Raw genomic sequence first — 27623 nt, 5'->3', positions numbered from 1 at the left:
GTGTGTTTTCATTTCAAAGCCTCTTTTGTTTAGTTTATATTATGATATTATGATAAATAATACATGGCAGAAATCTCTTCTCTCTGATTTCAATTAAACATGAGCAATCAGCTATAGCACAACTCTAGTTTCTTACCTACGATCACACTGTTCCTTGGTACATCGGCCTCCAATATCAAATTCCACAAAATCTGGCGGTGTAAGGTTGAATTGGTGACTGCTCTGCCAGCACAGCGATTACCTCGCCCAAAGTGAGATGGACAAAATGGAGAGCAATTTAATGTCAGCTTCTCCAAGCAGAGTGTCGCACAGTGAGATAATGACTGTTTTGTTCATAGACATTAGTGCCCCCCCACTACTTTTATCTCCTCACCTCCAGCATGGCACTTTGATCACTAACTGCAACTCAGTTCACACAACTTTTTTTATTCAACTCCATCACCAATGAGGCAAACAGCCGTTATTACAGATATGATAATCTGACAGTGGCAATGAAGGGTATACACACTTTGGGGAAAATGAAATCACATTAATGCACACCTAAGTATGTGTTTTCACAATGTTTGTTTTTAACATTTTATAAACCATAGGCTATATTGCACATCTACAGCACTTTACATATTTTCTCCCGCCCCTGGATGTAATTCAAATAGTGTCATGTAAATCCATGTTAGGAATGGCGCCCTGCTGGTATATGACATAAAGTTTCTACTTGAACTTTGTTATAGCCTACTATGGTTCTTTTACAGCTCTTTTTACAGCTAATGTCAGTGATGGTTGATTAGGATGTGAGCAATGTAATTTCCATAGGCTATAGAGGAAGGACGAAAGCATTTAATACATTATAAAACATAAATTTGGTCTATAATATTATATTGATAATTCTACAAGTCAGTTCTATGACTTGTCAGTAGGCTACAGTGCATTAAATGAGGCATTGTATAAATATTGTGTTTTGAGAGATAAAAACAAAAGATGATGGCACTGTAGCCGGAGGCAGGTGTTTTTTGATAATATCTTTATATTTCCCCATATTAGGCTACATAAGCCTGTTAACAGGCCTATTTATGTTTCCAGAAGAGCATTATTCCCTGTTGAAAATCCCCTAAACACGATTTAAGGTCATGAGTTTGAGCTGGATAGCTTTGCCCTTCATGGCATCATCATGTGGAGGCTATTATGAAATAAGGGTCGTTGATTAAAATAAATAAATAAATAAATAAATAAAACACATGTGGGGACCCTTGCAGTGTGGTGTTGGACACGTAGGGCCCCTCTCCTCCTGCTGTCAGTGAGCTGAGCCCTGGCTGCCAGCTGCAGCCATGTTGGAAAAGCAGCAGCAGCAGCAGCAGCAGCAGCGGTGCTAACAGCTCAGCTAACGTCAGTGGACACCGACAACCGAGCACGGCGCTGTTGTTGTGGACAAAAACAGACAGAGAGCAAGAGAGAGAGGGAGAGAGAGAGACTCATAACTGGGGGAAAGATACAAGCCACCAAGCAAGCAAGCAAGCAAGCCGGCTCCTGATATCAGCTGTGTTGTGTGTGTGTGTGTGTGTGTGCGGGTGGAAATTAAAGCCAACACTGACGGAAAGGTGCTGCTCGGTCCGGGGCACGGCGGAGGAAGGTGCGGCCGGGCTCCGGGGGGGCTGGAGCGGGTGAGTTATTGATCTTCTCTCGGAGGAGGCGGATTGAGTGGGAATAGCCCACTGTTAGCTGCGCTAGCTTAGCATTAAAGGGGGGGTAAGGCATACACACATACAGATACACACACACAGAGAGAGACACAGAGAGACAATGGGGTTAACGCCAGTGCCATAAGCGGGGTGTGTTTCAAGGAGCTGGTGTCGGGATTTATGGGGAAATATCGCGGAGCTGGAGGTGAAGATGTGAAGATTTACTCAGTGATTTTGGACCCAACGGAGTTCATTTGTATTCCTCACAGACAGACAGAGAGACAGACAGTGGTGCAGTGGACGAAACCACCACCAACACCACCACCACCAACACCACCCCTCCTCTCCTCTCTGATCCTCCGGTAGGTGCAAAGGTCCAAGCCAAGGAGGATTTCTGTCATGCGGAGCGACAACAACGCTTTGGTTAGCAGCAGCAGCAGCTACAACATCTGTGTTTTGTTGAATAACGAGTTGCTCTGACTTGAGATTTCATCGCTGCAAGACAAAAAAAAAAGGGAGGGAGAGCAGATCTGACTTAACCTGAGCGTCTCAAGTGTTTTGGAGCTTTGCTTTGCTCGCTGCCTTGTCAACCACAATCTTCCACACTTACCACCGCTGTGGTAGGCCGATTGAAAGGTATTAATTTTTAAGCAAGTCTGGATTTAGGATCACATATTATTGCTTTATTGCACGCTTGCTGGGATTGAACTAATATTTAGGTGTGATGGTCAAAATGTACACATGAATTATGGCGTCTCAGTGTGTGTGACCAGCAGCTCTGTGAACGTGAGAGTTTCTCTTTAGGTTTTTTTTGTAGGTAAAGCTGCTCAGTCATGGCTCTTACAGATATGTTTTCCTGTAATCCTTTACATGTCCTCCAGCAACAACAACAAAAAATAAATAAAAGGGGTTAGGACCCCACAGATGTTTTGGCTCAGATTGTCGATTGTGATATTTAATATCAACCTGAGATCATGTTATTTCCAAATACAAGGCAGTGATCAGCTTCCTTTTCACTACCTAAACTCTAAATTCATTCATTTATTAATCATCATTTAGGATGTGTTTTGTCCAATTCCTTTAAAAAAAAAAAAAAAAAAAAAGGGTTAAAATCGCCTTTTCTTGTAATTGCATCATGAAGAGATTTCACTTCCTGGCAGTTTCATTAAGTCACTTCCAATGGATGAACACAGCTGCTTTCCTGTGTCGATATTATTGAAACACTAGTTAATGTTTGCCAGATTGCTTGTCCAGTCAGTGCTGCAATTCATGACTTTTTCCCACTGTTGTCCTCACGTATCCAGCTAGATACATCGTAAAAACCTGACTCATGTATGATCAGTATTGTCAGCCGTCTGTCTTTTTCTTACACTCCAGATTACTGTGCCCATGTGCAAAATGTTTCTCACATAAATTGAATTTGCAAGTAAAAATCATAATTTTTGTACACTCATTATTCATAGAAATGGTTAATAAGAGGGCTTGCACTTAACAGTGGCCTTGTGTCTCTCTATCTGCCTTGCCTCTTCTTCTTTTACTTCCACTAATCTGAAGTGGCAGGGATGAGGAAAGCGGCATTGAGGATGGATCGATGTTTACACCTGCTTGTTTTCAGTCAGGGGCAGATAAAGATGGGAGACAGACTGGTGGATAAGATCGGAAGCAGTGGAAAGAAGCAGTGGGGGAGGCCGTGCGAAACACAAGCTTATAGGAGAAGGATGAAGCTGTTTGGAAAAGAAACTCAGCCCCTCAGGTGTGTCAGTGTGAAACAATCAGTGGGCGGGTGTTTTCCCTCTTGTGTAAGTGACAGCATACAGTACAACTAGGAAGTGGAGGGAGAGGAACATACACACGCTTCTGTGATTTTAGCAGAGGATCGGTCCTCTGTGTACCGACTGCCAACATGCAGTTCTGGGATTTCCTGGGCTGCACCAATGGAGGTATGTACGTGTGTAGCAGCAGCACCGGCTCTGGCTCTGACTGGGAATGCGTTTTGGCTGGGATTATTGACTGGTGTTGTGTATGGGTCCTCTGTGCTTGTAGCAGGCAGGTAGAGAAACTCTGGCAGGCTGAGAGGGCTGGAAAGGAATTTGTGCTGCTCACCGCTGTGCAAGCAGTTGCATGTGAAAAACCTCACAGACAGGTAGAGTGTGGAGCACAAACGAGGACGCAGAAGGCTCTGATACGGTGTCAGTGCTGCTCTGTTTTTCTCCTTTGATAAATCTGGTCGGTTGCTTTTGACAACAGATCTGACAGATGAATAAATGGGCACAAATGAATGTTTGTTGCTCTCAGTGTTTCTGGATCATAGTCGTTATGCTTCCCTCCACGATGCATGTGCTGTCCTGTCTACATATGGAGTTAATTTTCTTGCCTTGTTCACCTGACGTTTTAGTTAGTTTTTTTTATGTTTGATGTACAATTTTAAATACCTAAAAACCTAAAGATGGCATATAACAACAACCACAGCTACGTCTCCATATTACTTTGGCTACAACTACTGCTGTCATTGCTCATCAGACTGTGACTATCTCAACCACTGAGATCATAGTGCTGACACACTGTCACAACAAAAAAAAAAGAAGAAAAAGTCACAATTCATACACTTTGTTATTTAGAACAAACAACATTGAATTTATGACCCTCGGAGTCACGGTTCAAGATCCTCTGCGCCCCGATCAGTCATACTTCAAACTCATCCTGTGCATCTAAAGCTGCATTCACAGACACAAAAAAAGGGAGTCTAAATGTTTAACTTTTGTATGTGACTCACATCTGATGTTGTTTACTGCACAGGGAAACCACATGAAAACTGATCTTCTAGACTCCTTTGGACAGCATTGTCTGGTCAAAACCTTTACCACGAAGAGTTAAACATCAGTTGTCTGTCCCTTTTTTTTTTTTTTTTTTTATAAATGCAGCCAAACAACCACAGGCCACAGCAATCAAATGTCACTTTATTTGTCCATGAGGCTATACTGTACGTAGGTGTGCAGCTGACTTCAGAACATGTGGAGCAAGTGGCTGAAAGATGATACTTTAGCCAAGTGAAGTGAACAGCTTTTCTTATTTAGGGCTTGCTATAGACCTAGTTATCTTTAAAGCAGACTCGCATAGTGTCTGTGTCGTTTTAAAAACACATGACTCGCAGACCTATGGAAAATCAAAGCATTGTGTGTCTGTGGTAGTGGTATGTATGAAAACACGCACACCCTTTTAATCCGTAAAGGATGTAAAACTCCACCTTATGATCTTAGTTAAGTTTTGTGTCTTGCCTCAGTTGTGGTTTGCTTTATTTGTGCGGTATTGAATTCCAGGACAGTTCAAACTCCCAACACCCATCCTGTGCCTCAGGCTATGACTTCTGTTATTGCACTAATAGCTATAGCCGAGATACCTGTTGGGTTGTGTCATATTCTTTACACCTACTGGCAAGTATTGCAAAGAAAGAAAACATCCTTGGATACAGTTCTAAACTCTGAAGTTGCATTACGCAGTTTATTCTCTTGGCTGATTCTTCCATCCACAATATTTCCCCCTGGAAGTTGTCAAATTACAAATTCATAGAAAACAGATACGTTGTATATTTATGCCTACATCTGTTCAGTCCCCCAGCCCAGAACTTGGAGAGCACTTTCACAGTGGGTTGTCATCTTTTTTTGTGGGACAATAGAGCAGCAGGCAGTTTGGGAAAGAGCAGTGAAAGCATGACTGGAAACATGTGCTCATGTTGTGTCATCATCACTCTTCTCTTATTTGCATCCATAGTTGGCTGTTTTGTTTAACTTCTTCCATGTGGTCGGCAGACACTGCCAGGTACTTTGATTGTGAAATGCCTTGAATTACAGTTTATCAAAGTATAGCTTTGCTCTGTATGTTTACACCTAGTTAGACTTATTGTCAAAGCAATAGCTTAAGTTACTCTGCGCATGTTTATGTGACATGTTTGACATTCCCCTACATCTGACATCACTCTCAGGCTCGGAAATACGGAAAAAAAAAACAAATCAATATCACAGTAACGAGATCACCTGCTTCTAATAGTGCAACATCTGTTTGGGAATGGAAAATTGTATGCCATGTTTTCTAGTTGATGCTCATCATATTGGCCTGTGTGGTAATAATGAGTCAAACTGAACATCTCAGGACCATGTTTATTGTGTCCTGTTTAAAAATGATAATTAATTGCATTGTAATCAAAATCACAATATGGGCCAAGTCAATATTCAAACAACAGGAGCTGAAATTTCTTGTTGATAAAAGTAAAATGTGTCACAACCTTGTTGTGCTTTGTTAGCACCACAAGTCTTTGTTTTGTACAAGACCCAACAAAATCACCATTTTAACTGAAATCAAATGTCAAAATTGCTACATCTGACCATATTGTTGCAGTATGACATTTTCTGATCATCATGCTTTGCATCTTCTGCGGAAATGAACCTGATAGTAGAGATCACAGCCGCTGCCAGAGCAGTGTAGTTGTTACAGTATGGATGTTTCCACATATGAGGTTGTTTTGAATAAATCAAGTACTTCAAGTGTTTTAAAGTAGGATCAATCCAGAGCTGAGCAGCTTCAGCTATAAGATGTTTTCACAGTTTGAACATTTTCTCTTTTCACTCCTCTAAGTGCTTTTTCATCAGACCGTAGACATGTTTCTGTAAGTAAACATATTGAGGGGAATTTGTATGAAAACATGCCGCAAAGGTGTGAAAAAAAAAGAACAAAATCCTTTATTCTCACTTCCTGATGTGAAGCTTCTGTGGGACCCAAGAGATGCAATGGTTTGGAACAATTTGTGACTGTCTGAACAACTTTGGTGCAGTGTGCTGCACACTGAGGTAGAGCCATAAAACTGCTTGTAAAATGGCTTGTTTGTGTAAAGAAAAAAAAAAAGAAACTGTAAATCAGTGAATTCAGAGAGCAGGAGGACGTGCTGCAGCTCGGCCCTGTGAAGCTGTTGGGTTTATATACGGCTAAAAATATTTACACCTCAAATGAATGGAATCACTGATGGATGACCCATTGTATCTGTGCCATAACTCATTTGGTCTGTAAATACACCCATCATCGTAAACTAATCGTTTTATTTACAAGCTAATCTCAGAATGACTGGAAACAGGGAAAGTATCAGGGTTGGTATCTGGTGGTCCTCAAAAAAATCTCTGATAATCTGTTTTTTGTATGTGAAATGTTGAAACATTTAAGTGTAATTAACTTAAATAGAAATAGGAGAATGAGGAAACGTAATATTTGGAAAACATTTGTTTAATTTCTGTCAGAATTTAAGTTTTTTTTTTTAATTACCCAATGTTTTAGCACATAAATATATTTGAATTGAGTCTTTGATACAGAGTGAGCCTGTTGTTCACTGTCTTTGTTGTTAGGAGGCGGCTGATTGTGAGTGATATGGGCTGGTGATGAACATATGTGAGGGATGTTATAATCTCCATAAAGTGTATGTTCTGTCTGCTGTTACCAACTCTGAGTTGACTCTGGTGCGCTGGATCGTGTAGTAGTGTGGCGCTCTATTTAACAAATTGAGCGTGCAGCTTGGTGGAGTACACACAAACAAACGAACCTAGAGGATTTGCCTCCTTTGGGTGGTGTACTGTATATGTAGTGGTCCGTGAAGGTTATTAACACAGGTGTTACAACACATATGACACTGTTTTAGTGACGTCAGCACGTGTAAACTGCTCTTCTGTGTAACCAAACATAAAATAGAGATGTGAAAAAGGGCGCAGGTGTAAAGCAGAGAGCCCCTCTGCCTTATTTCCCCATTGCAGCAGTACTCCCAGTGCTACAATAATGTTTTTATGGCTGCTTCTTGTAATGACAGCTACCTCATTAAAGCTGTCGCTGCCACTGTGCTGACTTTATTCTCCTCTCTGATGTTGCTCCCAGTTCTGCACCGCTCCGTTCTCTGTTACAGTCTATTCTGATGATCGGTGCAGAGACACACGCTGCAAAAGGCTGTTGTTGTTTTCTTGATGAGAATGGGATTGTGCAATGCCCGTAGCGTGGTGTCAGCTGTACCGTAGCCTCTACGGTTTTACTGCCAGAGGCAATAGTTTTCTACTCTGTGAGTGGGAGAGAGAGAGAAAGAAAAAAGGCTGCGAGCGTTGAGGGGGGTGTGTGATGGAGTAGGAGGGAGAAGCTCTGAGGAGTGTTTATGCAAGTGAAAATGTTTTAAGCAGTTCCAGTGACAGATGTTTCAGTACTGTTTTAATGGCAGTTTCTAGCTCATTATTTGTGGATGTGAAAGATTAAAGTTGGGTTTTAGGCTAGGTCATTGCTGGTCATGCCGAGGAAAGGTCTGTGCCAAGAGGACAGGCCGAGTCTCTTTAACAAGATATGTCTGTGTGGTTCATTTGCGTATGCTGTTTGAAACATTTCAGGATACACTAACTGTATAAACTGAATGCAGATGTGTCAATTTCCACATAGGTGTATTTTTAACACCGAGAAACATTTCAGTACGTGCAGGAGCTGTCGTTTCCCGATGTTCTGCCAGTCCCGGCTCAACGTCGCTCAGTGTATCGACGCCTTAAATGCTACATTTGTCACTAGTGAATATTAAAGGCAGAGTGGGGGAGAATGTGAATAGTGCCAGGGTTGGTGTTGTGTTGCTTTTGTTAATAAGCATCGTCCTTGTAGCCAACATTTTGGACACAACTGTGCCAGGAACAAATTGGATTATGTGATTAGGGGAAATTATGTGAAATAGCAGAACACACATTGAGCAGCAGTGAATCAAACCAAGTAAAATGTTTAAGTCTAACTCATAACCAAGACATTGCAACTCACTGAGGTTATTAATATACAGCTGTTCCAGTTCTCCACATGTTTGTTGTGCATTGTCGCTGCTGGAAAAGTGAGTAACCTTACCTGCCAAATATTTAATACACTTTTTTTTGTGTGTGTTTTCTTAGGTTTTAACGAAGCTGTTTTACCGCCAACCAAATTTATTTTCATTTAAATGAGCACCTGTGCTGCCTCTTTTAGGTACATTTTACAACATTGTACACATGACAGACCCCAAACCTGTTTTGGGTACTAATAACAATAAATGAAAGACACAGTTCACAAATCCAAAACCTGTTATAACAATTTCCTGTATACTGTGTGTATCGGTATATGGCACAGAGTGTACACTTGTTATGGATTGCATGGAACTGGGACACAGTTTTTTTTTTCTTTTTATCTTCCATATATCATAAGACAAAGCCTTGGCATCAAGCATCACAGTCCTGCTTCGTGTCTGTTGCCTAGTAACAGATTTCAGCGTAGCTTCAGTGTGTTGGACATTTCATCATATTGCTCATTTTTAAGTGAGCGTGTAGCACAGAGCGAGAGAAACGCTGTGACGCAGGATGGTGAGCTGAAGGTGACTGAGGGTTATGGGACAGATTTGAGTCGGGGGTGAAAGAGGCCAGTGGGTGAAGTTATTACAGCATGACAGGGCAGATATATTGTGCCGAGTCATGATTCTCACCTTGCTCTGGCTGACTGGAACTGAGCTCATATCAGAGCCTCCTGATTCATTAGAGCTCCTGCACAGTCCTTGGACGGTCGGTGCTGCTGACAAACACGTAAACCAGCGGACGTGCTTAGTGCGATGAGACATCGACTCCTGTCAGTCACATGAAGAAGTAGAGTGAAGCGTTAACGACCGTTCGGTTTGGACTTTCCATGTGATTGAAATCCTCTGTTTTTCGAAAAGTTGGAATAATTAGTGATCAAATAAACCAAAAAATAATTGCGGCTAATTTTGATAATTGGTTAATTACAGTGTATAAGTCACTGCAGTCTCCATTATTTGATTCCCTCCTCTTGGCTCCGCTCATGCTCTTTTCTGACAAACTCCATCTGTCTCTACCTTTGTCTCCTTCTGCTTCTCTTTATTAGATTTTTTCATTTTGATCCTCCTTTTCTACACTCTCCCTTTGTGTTGTGTTATATAAAGACGTGCACATTAAATGGTTTATAAAGTAGACTATTAGTAAATGAATACGATGCATACTGTGCACATATACAGTTTAGGACTCTATCAGTTCTATTAACATTATTGTAAATGTGTTGACTTTGTTTTGGAGTGTGTCAGGGAGTAACAACGCTTTTTTTTTTTTTTTTACATTTGACAACAACAATCTCAGCTACTTGGCTACTATAATGTCACTTCCAGTCACTGTGTAATATAGTGGCTCTCAGTGATGCTATGACCTAATGACACAAAGATGTTGTCAGTGTGAATATTTCACTGTAATGTGGCATGATAATATACATTTATTTATTAAGTAAAATCTTGTTTTTTGTTCTTTTTTTCCAGATATTTCCAGAATATCATACTACGCTGGTGAGTACAAACACAAAAGTGTTGTTTAACTTACACACAACAATTATACTCCACAATTGGATAAGAGCTAGTGCAGCAACCATATACACTAACACTATATATAAATATACAGTCAACGTATAGCCTCTGTAGCGTCATCCATAGGTTTGTGATGAGCAGGTTTAAAGCTGGTAGTGGGCCTCTCCATCTGACTCTGACAGTGACTCCACAATCCCTGAGGCAGCGTGTTTGTGGAGCAGTGGCTCTGGTGCATGGGGGTTTGTGGCAAGCATACGCTCACCCAGCTGTCACTCAAAACAACACGCCCGCAATTATTAACTTGATGCCTGAATCATACAATTATCCTTCCCCCTACACCACACAGTTGCCATGAAGGGGGAGTAGTTTGGAAGTTGAACATGAGCGTTTAAACAGGTGTGTTTATGGGGATTGTATTGTTGTTGTTGTTTTTGTTGTTGTTGTTGGAGACAGCCTCAAGAGGCCGTTCAAGGAACTGCAGTTTTTGGCACTTGGTGTTGGCTTCATTTTTCAGCCCCAAAGTTTGCCACTTGGCAACAACAACACATACGCTGTAAGTTGTTTTCTGCAGAGTGTGTGTGTGTGTGTGTGTGTGTGTGTGAGAGAGAGAGAGAACTTGCACATTAAAACCTTTGCACCAGAAACCTTTCCTCTCCAGCCTTATTACAGAAAGTAGGTGGTTTTTGGGACAGAATGTGGAACCTGATTACATTTTCACCCACTTCAATTAAAACGCTCTCATCCTGTTTGATTCTTCACAGCTACTGTTTTTCTTCACAAGCCACGATGTTCTTTGTTCACAGACCGGAGTCAGGCGAGCAGGGGGCTGGTGTTAGTGTGTTATTATGGTATGGATGGAGCTAGAGCTGAATAATTTCAGAGGTATATTTAAGACGTTTACGGCCCCTACAGCTCCAGTCTCTCTGTATGTGACTGTTGCTAGGTAACTGTTGATCCTGCGTCTTTGAGCAGGATGTTGCATATTTGGAGCTGGGAACTTGTCATTCCCGAGGACTGAGACACAATTTACATATCTTACCCTTAACTTTGGGGAATGTGTTGCCACGGTTGAGTTAAAGACTGAGATGCTGTCTGACTTTGGCGTAAAGTAACAACAACAGCACCACAACGGTCCTGGGAAAACTCACTCTCACCGCTGTTGATAAGGATTGCAAGTTCATTTTGAGTGGAGAGCATACTGAACATAACATTCGGCCTGTGTAATAACTCTGTTAGGACAGAATTTATGTCATGCAGTAATTTTAAATGGTGATAAGACTCGAAACACTAAAGAAGACGTCTGGATTCACAGCTTTCAACTGGGCTAAAGGAGCAAAGTGCCCACATGTGGATTAAAATAATATTATTATAATTAGAAAATTACATTGTATATGTTCAGATTTCAATAAGAAAAAAGCTTTACTTATTTTGCTTTAAGATGTTAAACATTTTATGTGGCTCATTGGTGTTGGTTTTAGTACAATTTATGGCACATTTTAATCAAGCATTGTTTTTACATCATGCTCTCAGGTAGAACTTATTTGTTGAGACCATTGTCCAGTGCCTCAGTACGACCCAAGCCCACTGAATTGTGATGGTAGCAAAGGAGAAAAATCAGGTGACGTTAAAATAGCGTCACTAAAAATTGTGTTGTCGGGGTGGATGAATGGATCAACAAAATATTGACATTGACATTAACATACTGCTTTTTTAGTTGTGATAGTTAGAGTGGATTTATTCTTGGCAATTCCAGACTCTCGCCCTCACCTTAACCTTGAGGTTATTGTTATGAAACCATGACCATGAAGCTCCTCTGTGATTTGTCACAGTTTTGGAAGGTGCAGACAAGCATGTCGCTCTGAGCATCAGTTCAGAAACGAGCTTTTATGAGTCATTTCTGCAGGACTTATACTGTTCGAAGCCAAATCTAGAAATGTATATCTATCTACATGATCTACATCAGTCTCTATCACAAAATAATAATCGCAGTATGATAGCTGTTAGTGTTTTGCAGCTGGAGGACTATAGCTGTAAAGAATTCACGACCATCTTGTGCTCTGGCACATCAGACAGATTGAAAGTCAGAGTGTTTTACTGCCGATGAAGAAGTGGCACGCTGCAGGAGAAGAGGGTGAAATACGTGAGGAGAGGAGAAGAGAGAGGGAGAGAGTGAGGACAGAGGGCAGCAGAGATCTTCTGTGGCCCGTGAAGGGAGACGGACAAGGGGAAGGCATGACGAATAGAAATACAGAGGGAAAGTGTCGTAAAGGGTCAAAGAGTGGAATTTATGTTTTCAGATGCTAAGCTCTGATCCTGGTAAGACTGTGTGCTGTGTGTGTGTGTTTGTTTGTGTGTTAGGAGTTCCTGTTTATTAAAGTTGAAGTGCTGATTGAAGAGCGTTGTCTTATTAGCATATTTATAAGTGCTGTCCAATCAGTTCTCCCTCTTTCCACCGCATCAAGTCTCAATTACAATATTCCTTGCTCTCTTTCTTCTACCTCTCCTCTCTTTCCTTCCGCGCACGCACACACACACACGCACACACACACCAATACCAACATCCCCCTCCCTCCCAGGCTCTGTGTGTTAGTGTTCGTTCTGCTTTTTTTTTTTTTTTTTTTGCAGCGTTGTCACAGCAGCTTATACCAAAAACACACCACAGGAGGACACACACTTGGCTCACATGTACACACACCTACTTTGAGTGTCTTTTGCACACTCACTCCCACCTCTGCTAATACTCAGGCACAAACACACATATACGCACTCACTCTGGCTTACCTACATACTTTCTCACTCCACAGTCTCTTTGCTGCACTCATTTCGACTGTTCAGCGACCGCACTGGATATACAGTATATAAATGAGTGTGTGTGTGTGTGTGTGTGTGTGTGTTCGTGGCTCGAAATTATGTTGTGATCTAGCTGCTCTTCCGCTGCTGGAGAAGAAAGCTTTCAGAAGCCAGCCTGAACAACACACAGCTGACTGACTTCAAGACGGATTTACCGCATCAATTTTTTCCTCTTTTTTTTTTTCACGACACCGCAACATCATTTTCTCTTCTTACTCCTTTCTCATCCTGCCCGACTTCTTTGCATCAGAGCCTTTTTAGTGTCATTGCCCTCTTTTCTTTTCTTTTTTAACTTTTGCTCAACCTCGCCCCTCAGGTCTCTGTCGCTTTATGTCTCTCTGTGACATCAGACACCTGCTCTGACCTGGTTAACTCCTGCAGGCTCAGAGCATTGTGGGAAAGCTTTTGGAGGATGTGAGGCTCCACTTCTCCCTGGGGTTTCTCCGCTTTCTCTCTTCATCTTGCTCCCTTTTATATCTTCTCTTTTCCCTTTCTAACTCGCATTATCTTTTTAATTCAGTCTCACTTTTTCCATCTCTCCCTGTCTCCTCTTTAAACCTTTTTTTCCCCGTCTTTGCTCTCCTTTTTCCCTCCTGCGTCGGTCACCCTCATCTACCTCTACCTCTCGCTCGCTGTGCTCCATTTCTCTACGCCCCTCTTTGCCCTACATTTTCATCTCTTTCTTCAGTGATGCTATAGTCTTGTCTTTCTCTTAACCGTCTTGCCATCTCCTTTAGACAACATTGTGGATTTACAGAACAAACGACCTTTCTTGGAAAATAGTACTCTGATGCAATTACACGGAGTCTTACTTTGGCAGCCAGGGCTGTCAGTGCTATTTTGTAACCCGCGACTTGAGATTTATGGCCACAGGAAGCTGCCGTCTTTGAATTTCACTTCAAGGATTGATTAATTGGACCGGAGGACCTGAATTTGATATTTTGTGGGGATTTATTGGACCGCAGGATGGCCTAATGGGAGAGAAATCATCCCCCCACTACAGGCTTGAATGTCTGTTTTGTGAAGCTCATACTCCACTGAAGTGTCCTTGAGCAACTCCCTGAATCTTCTCCACCCACGGGGGCTCAGTCCCTCTTAGGAGTGGAGCAGCAAAGAGAGGAACTGCCTTACAGGGATCATTACCTGTCACATTGCACAGTGGTAAAGGAAAGGTGTTTTTTTTTTTGCCTGGATAAAGGTCATGAGATAAATCGGGGCAGATTGATTACTAAAACCTGGACCGCAAGCCACTTCCACAAGTCACAGAGTAATATGATGTTTCAGCAGGATTCAGAGGAACAAGGCGCAGTCTCGTGATCAGTTGCTTGGATTCCTGCACCAGATACTGTACCAGCACTTTTTTTGTATTCTTCAGTTTTTTTTAGTGCAAAGAGCAAAAAAAAAAAAAAAAAAAGCTCTAACCTTCAGATCAAGTTTGATTTGTATCATTTCTGCAGGCTGGACCATTGTGACAAGCTGAGTCAGACCTTTTATCTCGGTGTTATTTAAAGGTGAAAACATTCGGAGCAACTCTATCAGCTGGACTTGGACCCTGATGAGAGATGTGGAGTGGAGCGGCTGGTGGAGTGTAGATAGTCACAGGTCTTCTGGTCTTCTCTCAACCCCTCTGGGGGGGTTACTTGCTGTCTCACTACATTTGGCTACATTTTACAGTACAAAGGATATTTGTCATCTTCCGTTTCCTCTTAGTGGGCTCTCTGCTTTACTGGAGTCGCTGACATCCCTCGGACACCGGCTTTGATTGATTCCTTTTTTCTATTGTATGTCCTGTGGTTGTCTTGTGGCTTAACTTTGCACAATGGGTACCATCACCCCTGGCAGCAATGACAGGCCAGGTACCAGCACAGCAACTCTTCATTTTTAAGTTTTTTGGGGAAAACTTGTGGACATCTTTTTTTTTTGCTCATCCCCAGCTTACAGAAATTTGTACATCAGGAAGTTAGTCGTAACCAACCAGACCAGGAGCCTTAGTTCTGGGCTCTATGCTGTTTTTGGGGCCCAACAGTTTTGTCTGGGCCCTGTGTCCAGACGTGGGACTGTCCCCCCTGCAGAACAAATGGAGAACAGCGGCTGCATCCCTCTCTGCTGGAGCAAGGGGGCTTGCATCTATGCACAACACCCCCTACCAAGTATGTACTAAAAAGGATTATCAGTACAAACATACACCATAAAAAACTGAATGCACAGTTCAGGGCTGGAAAAGGGAGAAGATGGATATGTTGTTGTTATTTCTCATGTTTGTTTACCATCCTCCCATTTTACTCCGCTTCCACTACAGTTATTGTCTGTAGCTTCCTTACATTATTTACCAGAGCTATATGTTGTGCTCCATGAAGTCTCTATCCTGCCGTTTATTTATAAGTTATAGTCACTACTAATTCAACCATCTGCGAGAGACCAACAGCAAGAGAAAAACCTCGGTCCTTTAAATGCTGCATAATCACACACTTTGCTTTGAGCGGGTCGGAGCACGACAGGTTATTAAAACTGTGAATGCATAACTTGTCTGTCCATTGAACACCATCTTTACAATGTTTGATTTGATGTGTGGGGAAGAAACCATACAGAAAGCCTCTAAGCCTTAAGCTTTTATCTGGAAAAACCAACTGAACTGAATTCTTATCAGTTCATTTGCCAGGGTTACAGTGATACTGAGCTGTATGTGGGTTGGAGAATAAGAGTGTGTTGGGGAGGTGAGAGCTTTGATGTGACTGGAACAGCTCAGATCACACGCTTTGTGCAGGTTGAATGGAAGTGACATCAGGACCAGCACTGAACTGTCACATATGTGTCCAGATGCACATACGCAGACAGTGCTGCTTATAGACTTCAAGCCTTTTCTGTGGAGTCCCCTGGTAGAGATAATGCGCATCTTTGGCAAGAAGACGGAAGAGAGTCGGGGAGAGATGGAGTGCGGGAGAGAGGGGGAGGGCAAAGGAAATTGTTTGAGGACGAGAGAAAGATGAGAGGGAGGAAGGAAGAGATGTGGTTCAATAGGACAGAAAGATCAAATGGAGATGTGAAGGCAGAAAGAGAGGGGGAGAAGAAAAGAGTCGTAGATAAAGACAGGGATGCAGAAAAAGGAGAATGAAGGAGATTTGGAACAGAAAGAGGAAAAGATGCAAGCTTTGCAGGAAAAAAAAGATGTGAAGGGAGGCATAAAACAGAGGAACAGGAGATGGGATGGTGTTAAAGATGGAGAGAGGCCTAGGCTCGCTCCCCCAGGATCGCGCTAACCCCAGTAACCCAGATACCAGTTAGACGAGAAGATAAACCATCCTTCTGCTACAGCTACAGGACAGAGCTCAACTCCAGCCTTCTGTGGTTTAACAGGCTGAGTGTCAGTCAGTGGAGCCCCACTGAGAGAGAGAGGGGGTGGTGGGCCTGGCAGGCGCCCGCTCCCCTCCTGGCTGCCTGCATGGCCTAGTTGATTTGATTCCTCTCCTTGTGAGGCTGTGAGGGCATGCAAGCAGGGATTTAGTGCCGTTATGTTGAGTGGAAATTGGTGCAGTGAAAAATGGTTTCATTCGCCTGGTGTTGTGTGGTGGACCTATATATAAAACAGTAATTAATGTACCTTTAGATCCATACAGTATGTTATACTGCTCCAAATGGGATTTTTGCAGTGCATACAGTTGAGTAAAGTGTAAGGAATTGAAACGTGGCATAAAAAAGTGCCTGATGGCAGAAAAGCCACTCAACTTACTTCCCAGCCTATGTCAGATACAATTAAGCATAACAACATGCTTTCAATAGGATATTTTTTATAACCAATAGTTACATTATATAGATTCCATAACATACTAGCCTGTAGCTTTTGTGATCTGGACCATATACACACAAACATAAATGTTAGTTGAGAACAGCTGAACACACTTTACTACATGTTCTAGGTATGTCATATAATAGTGTTTACAGCATTAAGTAGCTTTATGAGTGCAATGAAATGTAGGTATGGCTTTTTTTTCCTAATAGGATTTCCTTAAGCTGTATGTAGTATTTAGGTTAAGGTTACGTGTATGTATTGTGTTTTGTGTCAGTGTATGCAGTGATTTGTTATGATATTTGTGTGCTTAATATCTAATCTGATTACTGAGTGAGTGAGCAGTAGCAGATGGCTGTGGTTTGTGACTCTATGGCCCCTCTGGCGAAACTGCTGCTATTTAAAAAAAAAAAAAAATGTGTTGCAGTCAAAATAATGTCCCCAATACATTTTTTAACGCGCCCCTCTGAGAGGAGGCATGAAAGCTGGGGCTAGTGCTGTTAAAACAACCGGGTCAGTTGTATCACAACTTGTGTACGGTCTGCACACAGGGTTTTCCACACAGCAGATTTTCACCACTTTATCTTTAACCCCTAATTTTGCAACAAACATGAGCGAATGGCAATTTTAAGTCAACACTATTTTTAGTATGCATTGCATTGTTGATTTTTTTTCTATCAGTTACTTTACAGGAATCTGCAAACACTGAACACAAAACCTGGCAGTAGAAGCACCTTGGACAGTCAGACTTGGTTTTTGAGATATTATGATGATATACTGTATTATTAGGATTCATTCAAATAGAAAAATCACAAACAGTGTCATAAAATTGTTTATTGCAACAACAGCACTGAAGTCACGCATGTTTCTTTCAAATGCAGCACTGATCTCCACTCACACTGTTGAAAACCCTAATAGAAATGCATAGTGTAACTCGGGTGTAGTTCAGAAAGCCCCAGTAAATACACAGTACCACACTCTCTTCTCTTTAGAAACTTGGATCTCAGCAGCTGTTAAAGTAACAGTGGATAAACTTTAAATCATCTCTGCTACAAAACCCTGGTATCTGTATTTTGAGCAGTGAGTCAGTCTAATAATACACGCTGTAATTTTGAGAACAGTCATTATCGGTGATAGGTTTCGTCAGATAGACAAGAGTCTGTCGTTATTGTTGAAATAAGATGATGTAGTGGTATTGTTAATGGACTTGTAGTAGCAGCGCACTCTTAAGGGATTGTGACAAGCCACCCAATAATCCAGCGGTGTCATAGCCAAAGTACTGTGGCGGTATCATTTTAATTGGATGATGATAGTAATTCTCTAAGAGGGACATTTGTAATTTGATCTGCACTAATCTGTTGTATTAAAGCACTGAGTGATGGTCTGTTGAGTCTATGGCCACGTCTGTGACCATCATGCGCTGACCTCTATTCATCACATCTTCAGAATGAGCGCACTTTTACACAAAATATAAGAAGAAAGCAGTAGTTCAGTCTTGATATCCTGCAAATATTACATGTATCTCTATTGGATATGAAGGAAAACTGCAATAAAATGTGACTGATTCATAGAAAATTACAACAAAATAAAGACAGGCTATTAAGTGTGATAATATGGATGTAATAAGAAACAACAATGAAAGTAAAGACTAGAAAAGAAAACTAGCGCAACGTCTCTGCAGACATTTGTAGATGCAATAATGTGTATCGCCCACACTTTTACACACACACACACACACAGTACTGATGTAGCAAGTTCTTACAGGAGAGTGCTGAGTCAAGTTATTAGATGCATAATGTTCTCCTTTACACATCTGTTGCAGTCATTGTGCTAGTGCACACACGCACGCACACATGTATTTCACTTGCTGTCGTTGAAGAGGCAACGGTACTGTAGGTCAGGTTATTAAAAGTGCTGAGCCAACCTTCACTGGATCAGTCTCCATATTTCTGTCTCTGTTTCTTTCTTCCTTTTTCCTCCTAAGTTTGAAGTGTTCTGGCCGTGACCTGAGCATAGCACATAAAAATGCTGAATGCAGCGATGAAATGTTAAAAAAGAGGGTTTTTTTTTTTCCTTGCTTGCTACAGTACAATATTGAACCAACCTGTCAGCTGTGTTTATTGTCTCTGTATTTGGTTTATGAAAGAAACCACCCAGGAAAAATAATCCAATGTTTGAGAGTTGAATAACATGGTAGATGATGTTGCAGATCACAGTTTTACAGTCAGGTATTTCTGCCAAGTATTTGTTGTAGTTGTCATCCACAATACTGGAAATGAGCCATGAAATTATTCTGGGATTCGTTTTAGTTCTTTTTTTTTCTCTTTTGTCACCACATGACAGCCAGAATCCACAGTCAGCTGAAACCAGTCACAGAGGTGATGATGACTCAACAAAGCCTGCTGGGATATCCAGGAAGTCACAGTGTGACACAGGAAGCTGCAGGGAGTGTGTCTTGCACGAGGATAAGATGTGTGAAGATGAAACTACAGCAGCAAGTGGGCAGTAAATAAACAACTTGAAAAGCATAAAGAGGTGAAAAGGAGGAGGAAAAGAAGGAAGAATTTGTAGGAGGGTGTTTCTGTGTGATTGTTGCTTAGTCCTGGTTTGCATTTTCTAAGCACTGCAGCATTTTCAGAACTCCTTCAATCCGCCTGATCGGTATCAGGGAAGATATTGACGAGCTGGGTATGAGCCAGGCTTAACTGATTCACAGTGAACACCGTTTTCTCATCAATGTCACCACAGCACAACAGCAGCAACCCTATCCCCATGTTTACCTAATAAAAAAAAAACATTTTCAATTTGATAAACAGAAGTGGAGTCGATGTTGGCAGATCGTGAGCTCAGAAGTTGGAGTTTAAAAGAGAGAGAAAAAGTCCGATGAGGGAGAAAGGCTTCTGTAACAAGAGCCAGAGCCACTCCCAGTCAACTCCAGCAGACCTTTGTGTGTGTTGCCAGATGTTCGGAACCACCAGATCATAGCGGAGCAGACGTACAGTACAGGCAGGGAAGGGTAGATATGCTCCACATAGACTGGAGTATGGCTTGTTGGTAGGACTGAATGATCGGTCTGCGTACGTGCGCGGTTTGCTGTTGTTAAACCTACTGCTCAACAAGACCGACTGCCTGAGTGATGTAGCAGTTGGCCTGTCAGTCTGACCTCAGTGTTTCCTACTGTTTTAAGGCTTTATTTATTGAAGCTCACCTGATTTACGCTGGACCGCGAGTGAGTCCACTAAATCCATCTGGAAAAACCTTGCATCAGTATTTTTTACTTGTTTTATATGGACTCCTGACTGGTTGATCCTCGTCACGCATGCTCACACACAAACGCAGTCATTATCATGCAGTGTACTAACTGTATGCAGCTGTTTCCCTCCTCTCTCATGACTTGTTGTTACGTGTTGTCTGATTGTTTGTCTGTTTTCCACTAGGAATTGTTGTAAATTAGATTATTAATGTAACCTGTTTTGTGTCATGACAAATGTGAGAAGTGCAGCGTGATTGACAGGCTGGTGGAGTCTGAGTGAGCGGCTGTTTGAGGGGGTGTTTTGCTGTTTTGTTTTTTTTAACATGTCAGATTTTTTACCCTCGTCTTTTCTGTGTATTGCATCACTTCTTGACTTGTCAACTGTTTTATCCCTTTCTTTCTTTTCTTTTTTTCCAGAATATGACGGCCAGTTAGCCCCAGCAGGAGCGTTTGAGTCAGGCATGGCGTCATCTTCCTACTTGGAGCCCAACCTTAATCACTCTGCAGCGGGTGGTTGTGGGGTGAAATCCCGGTCCGGGATGCCTGGCGGTCCCGGCGTCGGCACCGGCGGCTCTGCTGGAGGCCTGGAGCGGCCTCCGGGCTCCATGGACCGGGTTCTCAAGATCTTCCATTACTTTGAGACAAATAGTGAACCGTGCACCTGGGCCAGTAATATCAGGCATGGAGATGCTACAGATGTCAGGGTGAGTCACACAAACGTTCCTCTCACCTTCCTTCGCCTCCACCGTCATCATGCCCTTCGCCTCTCACGTTTCTCCGTTGATTCAACAGGGGGTTATCCAGAAGATCGCAGAGATCCATAAACTACGCTGTGTGTCCTCTCTGGGCCTCCGTCTCACCCACCTTCACTCTGATGCTCTCCATTGGTTACACCCTGATTTGGGCGTGTCTCACGTCAGGGAGAAATATGAGAAGCAGCACCCCCAGGAGGAGTGGAGGTAAAACTGCATTCATCTGCTCTCCCCTAGTGTGTGTGTGTGTGTGTTCTGCTGTTCCTTAGAAATCACCAGTACACACTTGTGGTTGGTTTTTGCCTCTGCCTGAAGTTCAGATTGCTGAGGGGTTGGTATTTATTACGAGGAGAGCTCCTTTGTCAAAAATGCCCTGTTCAACCGTACAGGGCTACAGTTGCTTCAGCTACAAACCTGTCAGCAGCTTTTTTTTATTAAGCCTTACAAGTTACAGCTACATAACATGTGGACCTAATTAAATCATTTTATATGTTCATAAAGCAAAGTCCAAGACCTACAAGCAGTAAAAAATATTACAAACAAGTATTTAATAATGTCCCTGTCTTGATTTTCTTGAGATTTAAAATTCCTTGTGAGGAGTTCATAGGAAAAATAATTGAAGGGTTTATGTTTTTTACCAAAATTCATCTGGTCAAGGTGACTTGATGGCACAAGCACTTGACCCTGCATGCACGAGTAGTTGTTAAAACTCTGATTTGTTAAGCCAAAGTTAAGACATTTATTTGATGCATCTGCTTTTCTATAGGCAAGGCAAGGCAAGGCAATTTTATTTGTATAGCCCGTTTTTACAAACAGTTTGTCTCAAAGAGCTTTACATACAGTAGCATCATAGCAACATCCTCTGCCCTTAGACCCTCACATCGACTGAGGAAAAACTCCATAGAAAACCCTTTTAACAGGGAAAAATCGGAGAAACCTCAGGGTGAGCAACAGAGGAGGGATCCCTCACCCAGGACGGACAGACGTGCAATAGATGTTGTTACAGACAAGAAAACAGTTTATAGGAAATAGTATTCATTGGTCTTCTGTGCTGCTGGTGATTTGAAAGCAGCTCTGTCCGTTTTTTTTGTGTGTGCTGGCACTCGGCCAAACCTAGTTGATATTGTTAACATCTCCCCTCGTAGTTTAGTCCATTGTCCTGCAGTTGACGTGTTACACCCAAAGTCATTAAAATTGAAATGGAATTCATAATGAACCGGTTGTTCACACTGCTAACATGCAGCAGAGCGGCTCAGCCAGTTGTTGCAGCTCTGCCTCGGAGGGCGGCGGAGCTGCGAGCCCACAGGAGCTTCTGCCTCTGCCAAGCTATTGTTAGAACAGCAGCAGTAGCCCAGGGGATGGACTGACTCTATCTCACTCCTCTCTCACTCCCTCAAATGCTTGCTCATTCCGTCTCGTGCACTCGCAGTCACTCCTTTTCACTTTGATCCATCTCTCCATCCTCCTTTCTCTCATCTCTCGCATCTGTGTCTTCCTTCTCTTCTTAACCATTTGTCTCTCTTCTCTCTCAAACATGCATCGTTTCTCTCTCTTCTCACACTCTTTTTGGTTCATTCATTATACAACAGGGATGTTTTATTCATTTTGTCCTCAACCTTGATTTCCTTTGTTATCTAACTTCAGGCGTGTAGCATCACAGCGGCTCAGAGCAGCAGCTACTCTCCTGACCCATTTCTCTCAGCTGTAGTCACTGCAATATGTCAGTTATAAAATAATATGTGACTATAAGCAATGATGGCCCATCTGGATATTTCTGTGACACGGCTAGCTGGCAAGTCTGACAGCAGGAATCTCATTATGCTTTATGGCATTACAAGGTTATCGCGTTCAGTTAGCTCACTGTCAGCAAAATATGAAACCACCACGTCTCCATGTGCCACCAGACAGTCACATAGTGAGTAGAAAAGGGAATCTTTCAACTTTAAGCCCCTGTGTTGGCAGCCGGCCATCCCACTGAAGTGACTTTGAGCAAGACGCAGACTGTGCCAGACCCACGGATGCTCCTCTGCCTCTGACACATACTTTAACCTCCCTGTGACACTGAAGCAAGAGACATTTCGCTCAGTGAGGCAAATTTGTGTTTAAAGCAGCTGTGTCATCGCACAAAGAAAAAGTTCCTTTTAATGATATACAATATGTCATCAGATGTGTAACGTAATATCTATATTGACATTCATATATAGTTATATAATTCAGATTTAGGTGTGACCTATCTGATCAGGAATATTTAGTGTAGTTGTCATCAGACCTGTAGGACCGCTGTGCTTGTGTGCCAGCTCGTCGTTGACATTGACCAGTTAGAGGAACAAACCAATTTCCCATTTCTGAGAAAGGTGTATCCAACCTGAGGGAAAGTGTTTTGAATTTCAATTTGTTAGTCAGTAAATAATAGCACATGGTTGCTTTAATAAATAATGCTCCAGGTTGTTTAGTCCATCACTGCCTAGTTTTTGACAGTTGGGATTGTCGTGCCTTTCATTTCTTCTCTCCCTCATACTGTGCCAGAGTGTGGGCTTTAATATGCACTGAGGCCTATGTATGCGTCAGCTGTATGTATGAGTAAGCACGCTCCTTCTGTCTTTATGCCTCCGATGGGCACTGAATTTTAGAGGCTGCAGGTTATTTCATTATGCTTGCCTGTGTATATGTAGATGAGCGAGTGTATGTGTGTGTATGTGTGTGTGTAAGTAAGTACTGCGTGCTTATTCATGCAAATTGTCGCTGTCGTCCTCAGGTATGAGTTGCGGATGCGGTACCTTCCTAAAGGTTACCTCAGCCATTTCTCTGAAGACAAACCCTCTCTCAACTACCTCTATCACCAGGTGAGACAACACAGACAGAACAAGGTCGCCCTTTATAAACTGAACACATTTTGTTTGTCATAATATATATTATTTTCTTGAACCTGCCTGCTCTGTCACTTCCTCCATAATTTTTACGTCTGTCAAGGCTGATAACCTTCACTGTGCTCTGACATGAGAACACCACACTTGACTACTTTAAGCAAATCTTTATCTTTACGGTGTTGTTATAAAATGTTGAGCTGCTGCACTGTGTTTCTCCAGGTGAAGAGCGATTACATGCAACATATAGCTGATCAGGTGGATCAAGATGTTGCTTTGAAACTGGGCTGTTTGGAAATTAGGTAAGTAACACACTTTTTCTTTCTTTTTATCCCTTTTTCTTTCTTTTTATTGTAACTGGATCTGTGTATGTTTTGTAACTTGATCTGTGTATTGTTATTTTATTTTATTATTTTGAGAACTATCTTTTTCTTTTCCTTTATCCTTTCTTTTATTGTAACTGGATCTGTGAATGTTTTGTAACTGGATCTGTGTATTATTATTTTATTTTGTACTTTTGAAAAGGACCCCAGGAAGACTAGCCTGGCGTTTGTTCGTCGGCTAATGGGGATCCTCAATATACAATAAACAATAAACAATAAACAATAAACAATAAACACACACACACACACATACTGTACACTTGTTTTTATGCCACAGTCGAAAATCAGCTAAATTAATGGTTCTTGACAATTAGGCAGAAATATTCCTCAGAATATCTGAATTACATTTTTTAATCATCGCCATTTAATCCTGTTTGTACAACATGTGTCTCCTTCTCTCTGTGAATTATTCAGGAGGTTCTTCAGAGAGATGCCGGGCAACGCCTTGGATAAGAAATCCAACTACGAACTACTAGAGTAAGATGATATTATCCTATTTGGTCCACACTGTAAATCATATTACCTTTCATATAAATGTGATACATGTTGCGATGTTATCCACCTTTTTAGGAAAGATGTTGGTCTGAGAAGGTTTTTCCCCAAAAGTCTGCTGGACTCTCTCAAGGTGAGGTTAAACCACTCGGCTCTATCTGCTCATGATCGTCCATTTTAAGCTCCATTGCCTGATAAAAGAAGTGGCAGAGATTCCTCTTCGGGAATCCTAGTCCTGTTCAGTCGGCCGGATGAGCCAACAGCTATTGGAGTGAGCGGCCGGCCGACTGGCAGGGAGATCAGCTTGATGACTGAGTGGAGCTCTGGCTAAATGTCTGATTATCTGATTGTCTGGAATTAAGTTAAACCTTATGTTGTCACTCACCCTATCAGTTGTCTGTTGTCCATTTCTTGGCTCTGGACCAACTTTCTCCCAGAAAGACTTAATGTCCTCTTCGCTCTCCCCCCACTCTCTTGTCAGGCAAAGACTCTTCGTAAGCAGATCCAGCAGACCTTTAAGCAGTTTGCTAACCTCAACGATGAGCAGAGCATCCACAAGTTCTTTGAGATTCTCTCCCCCATCTACCGCTTTGACAAGGAGTGCTTCAAATGTGCTTTAGGGGTAGGGTGACACTTTATTCATAGAGATGATGTAGCATGTAAAGATGAATAGAAATAAGCTCATTCATGCATTTTCAGTAGTGTAAAATATATTCAAACTCTTGGGGGTGGGAGGTTGGAGCCAGTTTAGCATGCACAGGGTAAAAAATGTGCAGCATGGGGTTTCATCTTTAATTTAAATGGTTTGGCAGAAGGATACAAGGAGGGGTTAGGAAATGCATTTTGTGCATTTGTTCCACATTCATGCTCAAGTGTCACTGTACGGTTTTTATTATAGTACTACAGTAATGTTTTATCACTGTTACCTCCTGCATGCAAACAGTCTTCTGTCCTGAAGGACGCTTGATGTCAAAAGTAGTGAAAATAGATGAGAATATTTAGATACAGAGTTAGTTTTATATTAAACCATCAATATCACATTTCCCAGCACTGTTATATTAATAAAACAGATAATGTGAAATATGACCTTTACTTTAATGCTTTGTTTCTTCCCCTGCCTTCCTCTCTCTCTCTCTCTCTCTCCAGTCTAGTTGGGTAATATCAGTAGAGTTAGCTATCGGACCAGAGGAAGGAATCAGCTACCTCACGGATAAGGGCTCAACGGTGAACACACACACATACACACACAACTTGAACATGAAACTTCTTGGAGGATGTAACTTATCTCATATTGTAAATATACGTAAGCACTTTCTCCAACAAAACACTGATTCCCCTCCTTGCTGTACACTGCGTGCTTTTATTAAAGCTCACTAGAGGGGCTGCTGTGCCCTTTACACACTGCCCTCTGCTGGTTCACCATCAGGTTTTCTCTCATCCTATCTGCTCTCCATGTTCAAAGGACTCCAGTTTTTCTGGTAGTTAAAGTTATGAAACAAGAAACTGTAGACTAGAAAAAGCCACTTGATTTTACTATGAAAACTGCACAGCTGCATTAAGGATGTGCTCGCTACGGTGAACGCTTCATTAAGACAAAATGTCAGTGATTTGTCTTTGAGTAACTAAAGCTAACCCATGCCCTGTTATGGATGGCCTTTATAAACCATGATCACTGTGTTTGCCATTGTTTTGTGTAAAAATGTAAAAATTTGCGACGAACTGAGCATCTGTGTTTGTCCCTGCAGCCTACACACTTGGCTAACTTTAACCAGGTTCAGTCCATCCAGTACTCCGCTTTGGAAGAGAAGGACAGAAAAGGCATGCTGCAGCTCAACGTAGCAGGAGCTCCAGAGGTAAAAACACACACTCCCCTTTTCCGCAGTGAGGTGGTTCTTTGTGAAACATATTGGCTGAACTTGATATTTAGTTTGGTGCAGGACATTCAGGTGTTTTTGAATTTAACCACAAGGGGCAAAGGACTGTTAAACCACTGATTCACATGGAGTTAATGGATTTTAAGCTACAGCACAATATTATCATCCAAAATACATATTTAGAAATGATAATGAAGATATACTATGTTGTATTTTTGTGGGCTTGTAATGATGTCAGACTCATCATATTATCATCCAACTGTGAAACAACAAAATCTTTTTTTGTCACGTGTAACGAATGTGGTATGGTTTGTTTGTTAAACATTGTATTGTTTGAACCACATAAATTGAAGGAACAGCACAAAGACACGTGGGGAAAGTGGGAAACGGTACATGGGAGGGTGAAGGCGAGTGTAGCCATTTGCACTTGTGCCAGCATGAGTGTGTCTGTCAATAGGAGGCGTGTTCGCAGCAGGCTCAGCACAAGTGGAAAAGCATGTGTGCATCAGTGCTAGGGGATCTGTATAGGTTTCTCTGACTGAGTGTGTGTGTGTGCGTGTGTGTGCTGGTAGACGACGATATCACTAATAAAGCTCTCATTGTGTCACTGTGAAGCAACTCTCTGTCCCACTCTTACACCAAACCGTGTGTGTGTAGCCTCTCACAGTCACCACAGCGTCGCTGACTACAGCAGAAAACATGGCTGACTTGATTGACGGATACTGTCGACTCGTCTCCTCTGCTACTCACTCCTTCATCATCAGAGTCCACAAAGGTAGGACTCATGTATTTTATGCTTCTGTGTTTTTCCTTTTATATGTGTCATTATGTTGTTTTATTCCATACATATGTATATATAGCATTTGTCATATATATTTAAATGGAAACCATAGGCACAGGAAACAATTCCCAACTTGTTTTACAGTACACTATAAATAGTGCACAGGACTAAAACTGCAGTCAGCCATCTTTCAAACAGTAGTCAAGTCTGATTGTGGCTGGTGAGGCTTTATACTTGTCACTTTGAATCACCAGTCTGTGTTTGGTTAGCCTTTTCTAAAAATAACTGTGGCAGCATAGAAATGGTTGCAGTGATGTTGTAGCTCCAACATGAGGCCAGTCTGTACTATTCTGTAACAACTCATGTGTGCGTTTTGTCTCTGCAGAGGGGGACAGAGCTCTGCCGTCTCTACCCAAGTAAGTCTGCCGAGTCTGTTTACACCAACTGTGTGTGCACTTTATCAAGTAAAAACAACGTGTTATTTTCCTGAGGCATTCAAACCTTTTTTTAAAATACACAGTCCCACCCATGGGACACCTT

At 41.9% G+C, this 27623-nt stretch overlaps 1 protein-coding gene across 11 annotated transcripts in view; it reads left to right on the top strand.

The window, feature by feature from the left end:
- The first annotated feature begins 1405 nt into the window (after positions 1-1405).
- Positions 1406-27623, top strand: part of LOC310998869 (focal adhesion kinase 1-like) — a 60354-nt gene continuing 34136 nt past the window's right edge. Inside the window, exons 1-15 of one of the 11 annotated variants that reach the window (XM_083989100.1) lie at positions 2216-2309; positions 3289-3426; positions 10006-10032; positions 10504-10603; positions 20355-20641; positions 20730-20896; positions 23445-23532; positions 23776-23855; positions 24351-24413; positions 24507-24561; positions 24910-25050; positions 25575-25652; positions 26174-26281; positions 26960-27077; positions 27469-27499. In XM_083989100.1, coding sequence (XP_083845226.1) covers positions 20399-20641; positions 20730-20896; positions 23445-23532; positions 23776-23855; positions 24351-24413; positions 24507-24561; positions 24910-25050; positions 25575-25652; positions 26174-26281; positions 26960-27077; positions 27469-27499 — 1172 coding nt within the window. In that variant the 5' untranslated portion in view covers positions 2216-2309; positions 3289-3426; positions 10006-10032; positions 10504-10603; positions 20355-20398. Of the gene's footprint in view, positions 1656-1942; positions 2036-2081; positions 2097-2182; positions 2310-3288; positions 3427-10005; positions 10604-20354; positions 20642-20729; positions 20897-23444; positions 23533-23775; positions 23856-24350; positions 24414-24506; positions 24562-24909; positions 25051-25574; positions 25653-26173; positions 26282-26959; positions 27078-27468; positions 27500-27623 lie in introns of those variants that run through there. The other 10 variants (XM_083989099.1, XM_083989094.1, XM_083989093.1 and 7 more) reach the window with 10 other exon arrangements.

Source organism: Trachurus trachurus, assembly GCF_905171665.1.
Source record: "Trachurus trachurus genome assembly, chromosome: 16".
In the NCBI taxonomy this organism is placed as follows: Eukaryota; Metazoa; Chordata; class Actinopteri; order Carangiformes; family Carangidae; genus Trachurus; species Trachurus trachurus.
The sequence above is the reverse complement of the archived record's forward strand: the minus strand, read 5'-3'. Positions and strand labels throughout refer to the sequence as shown.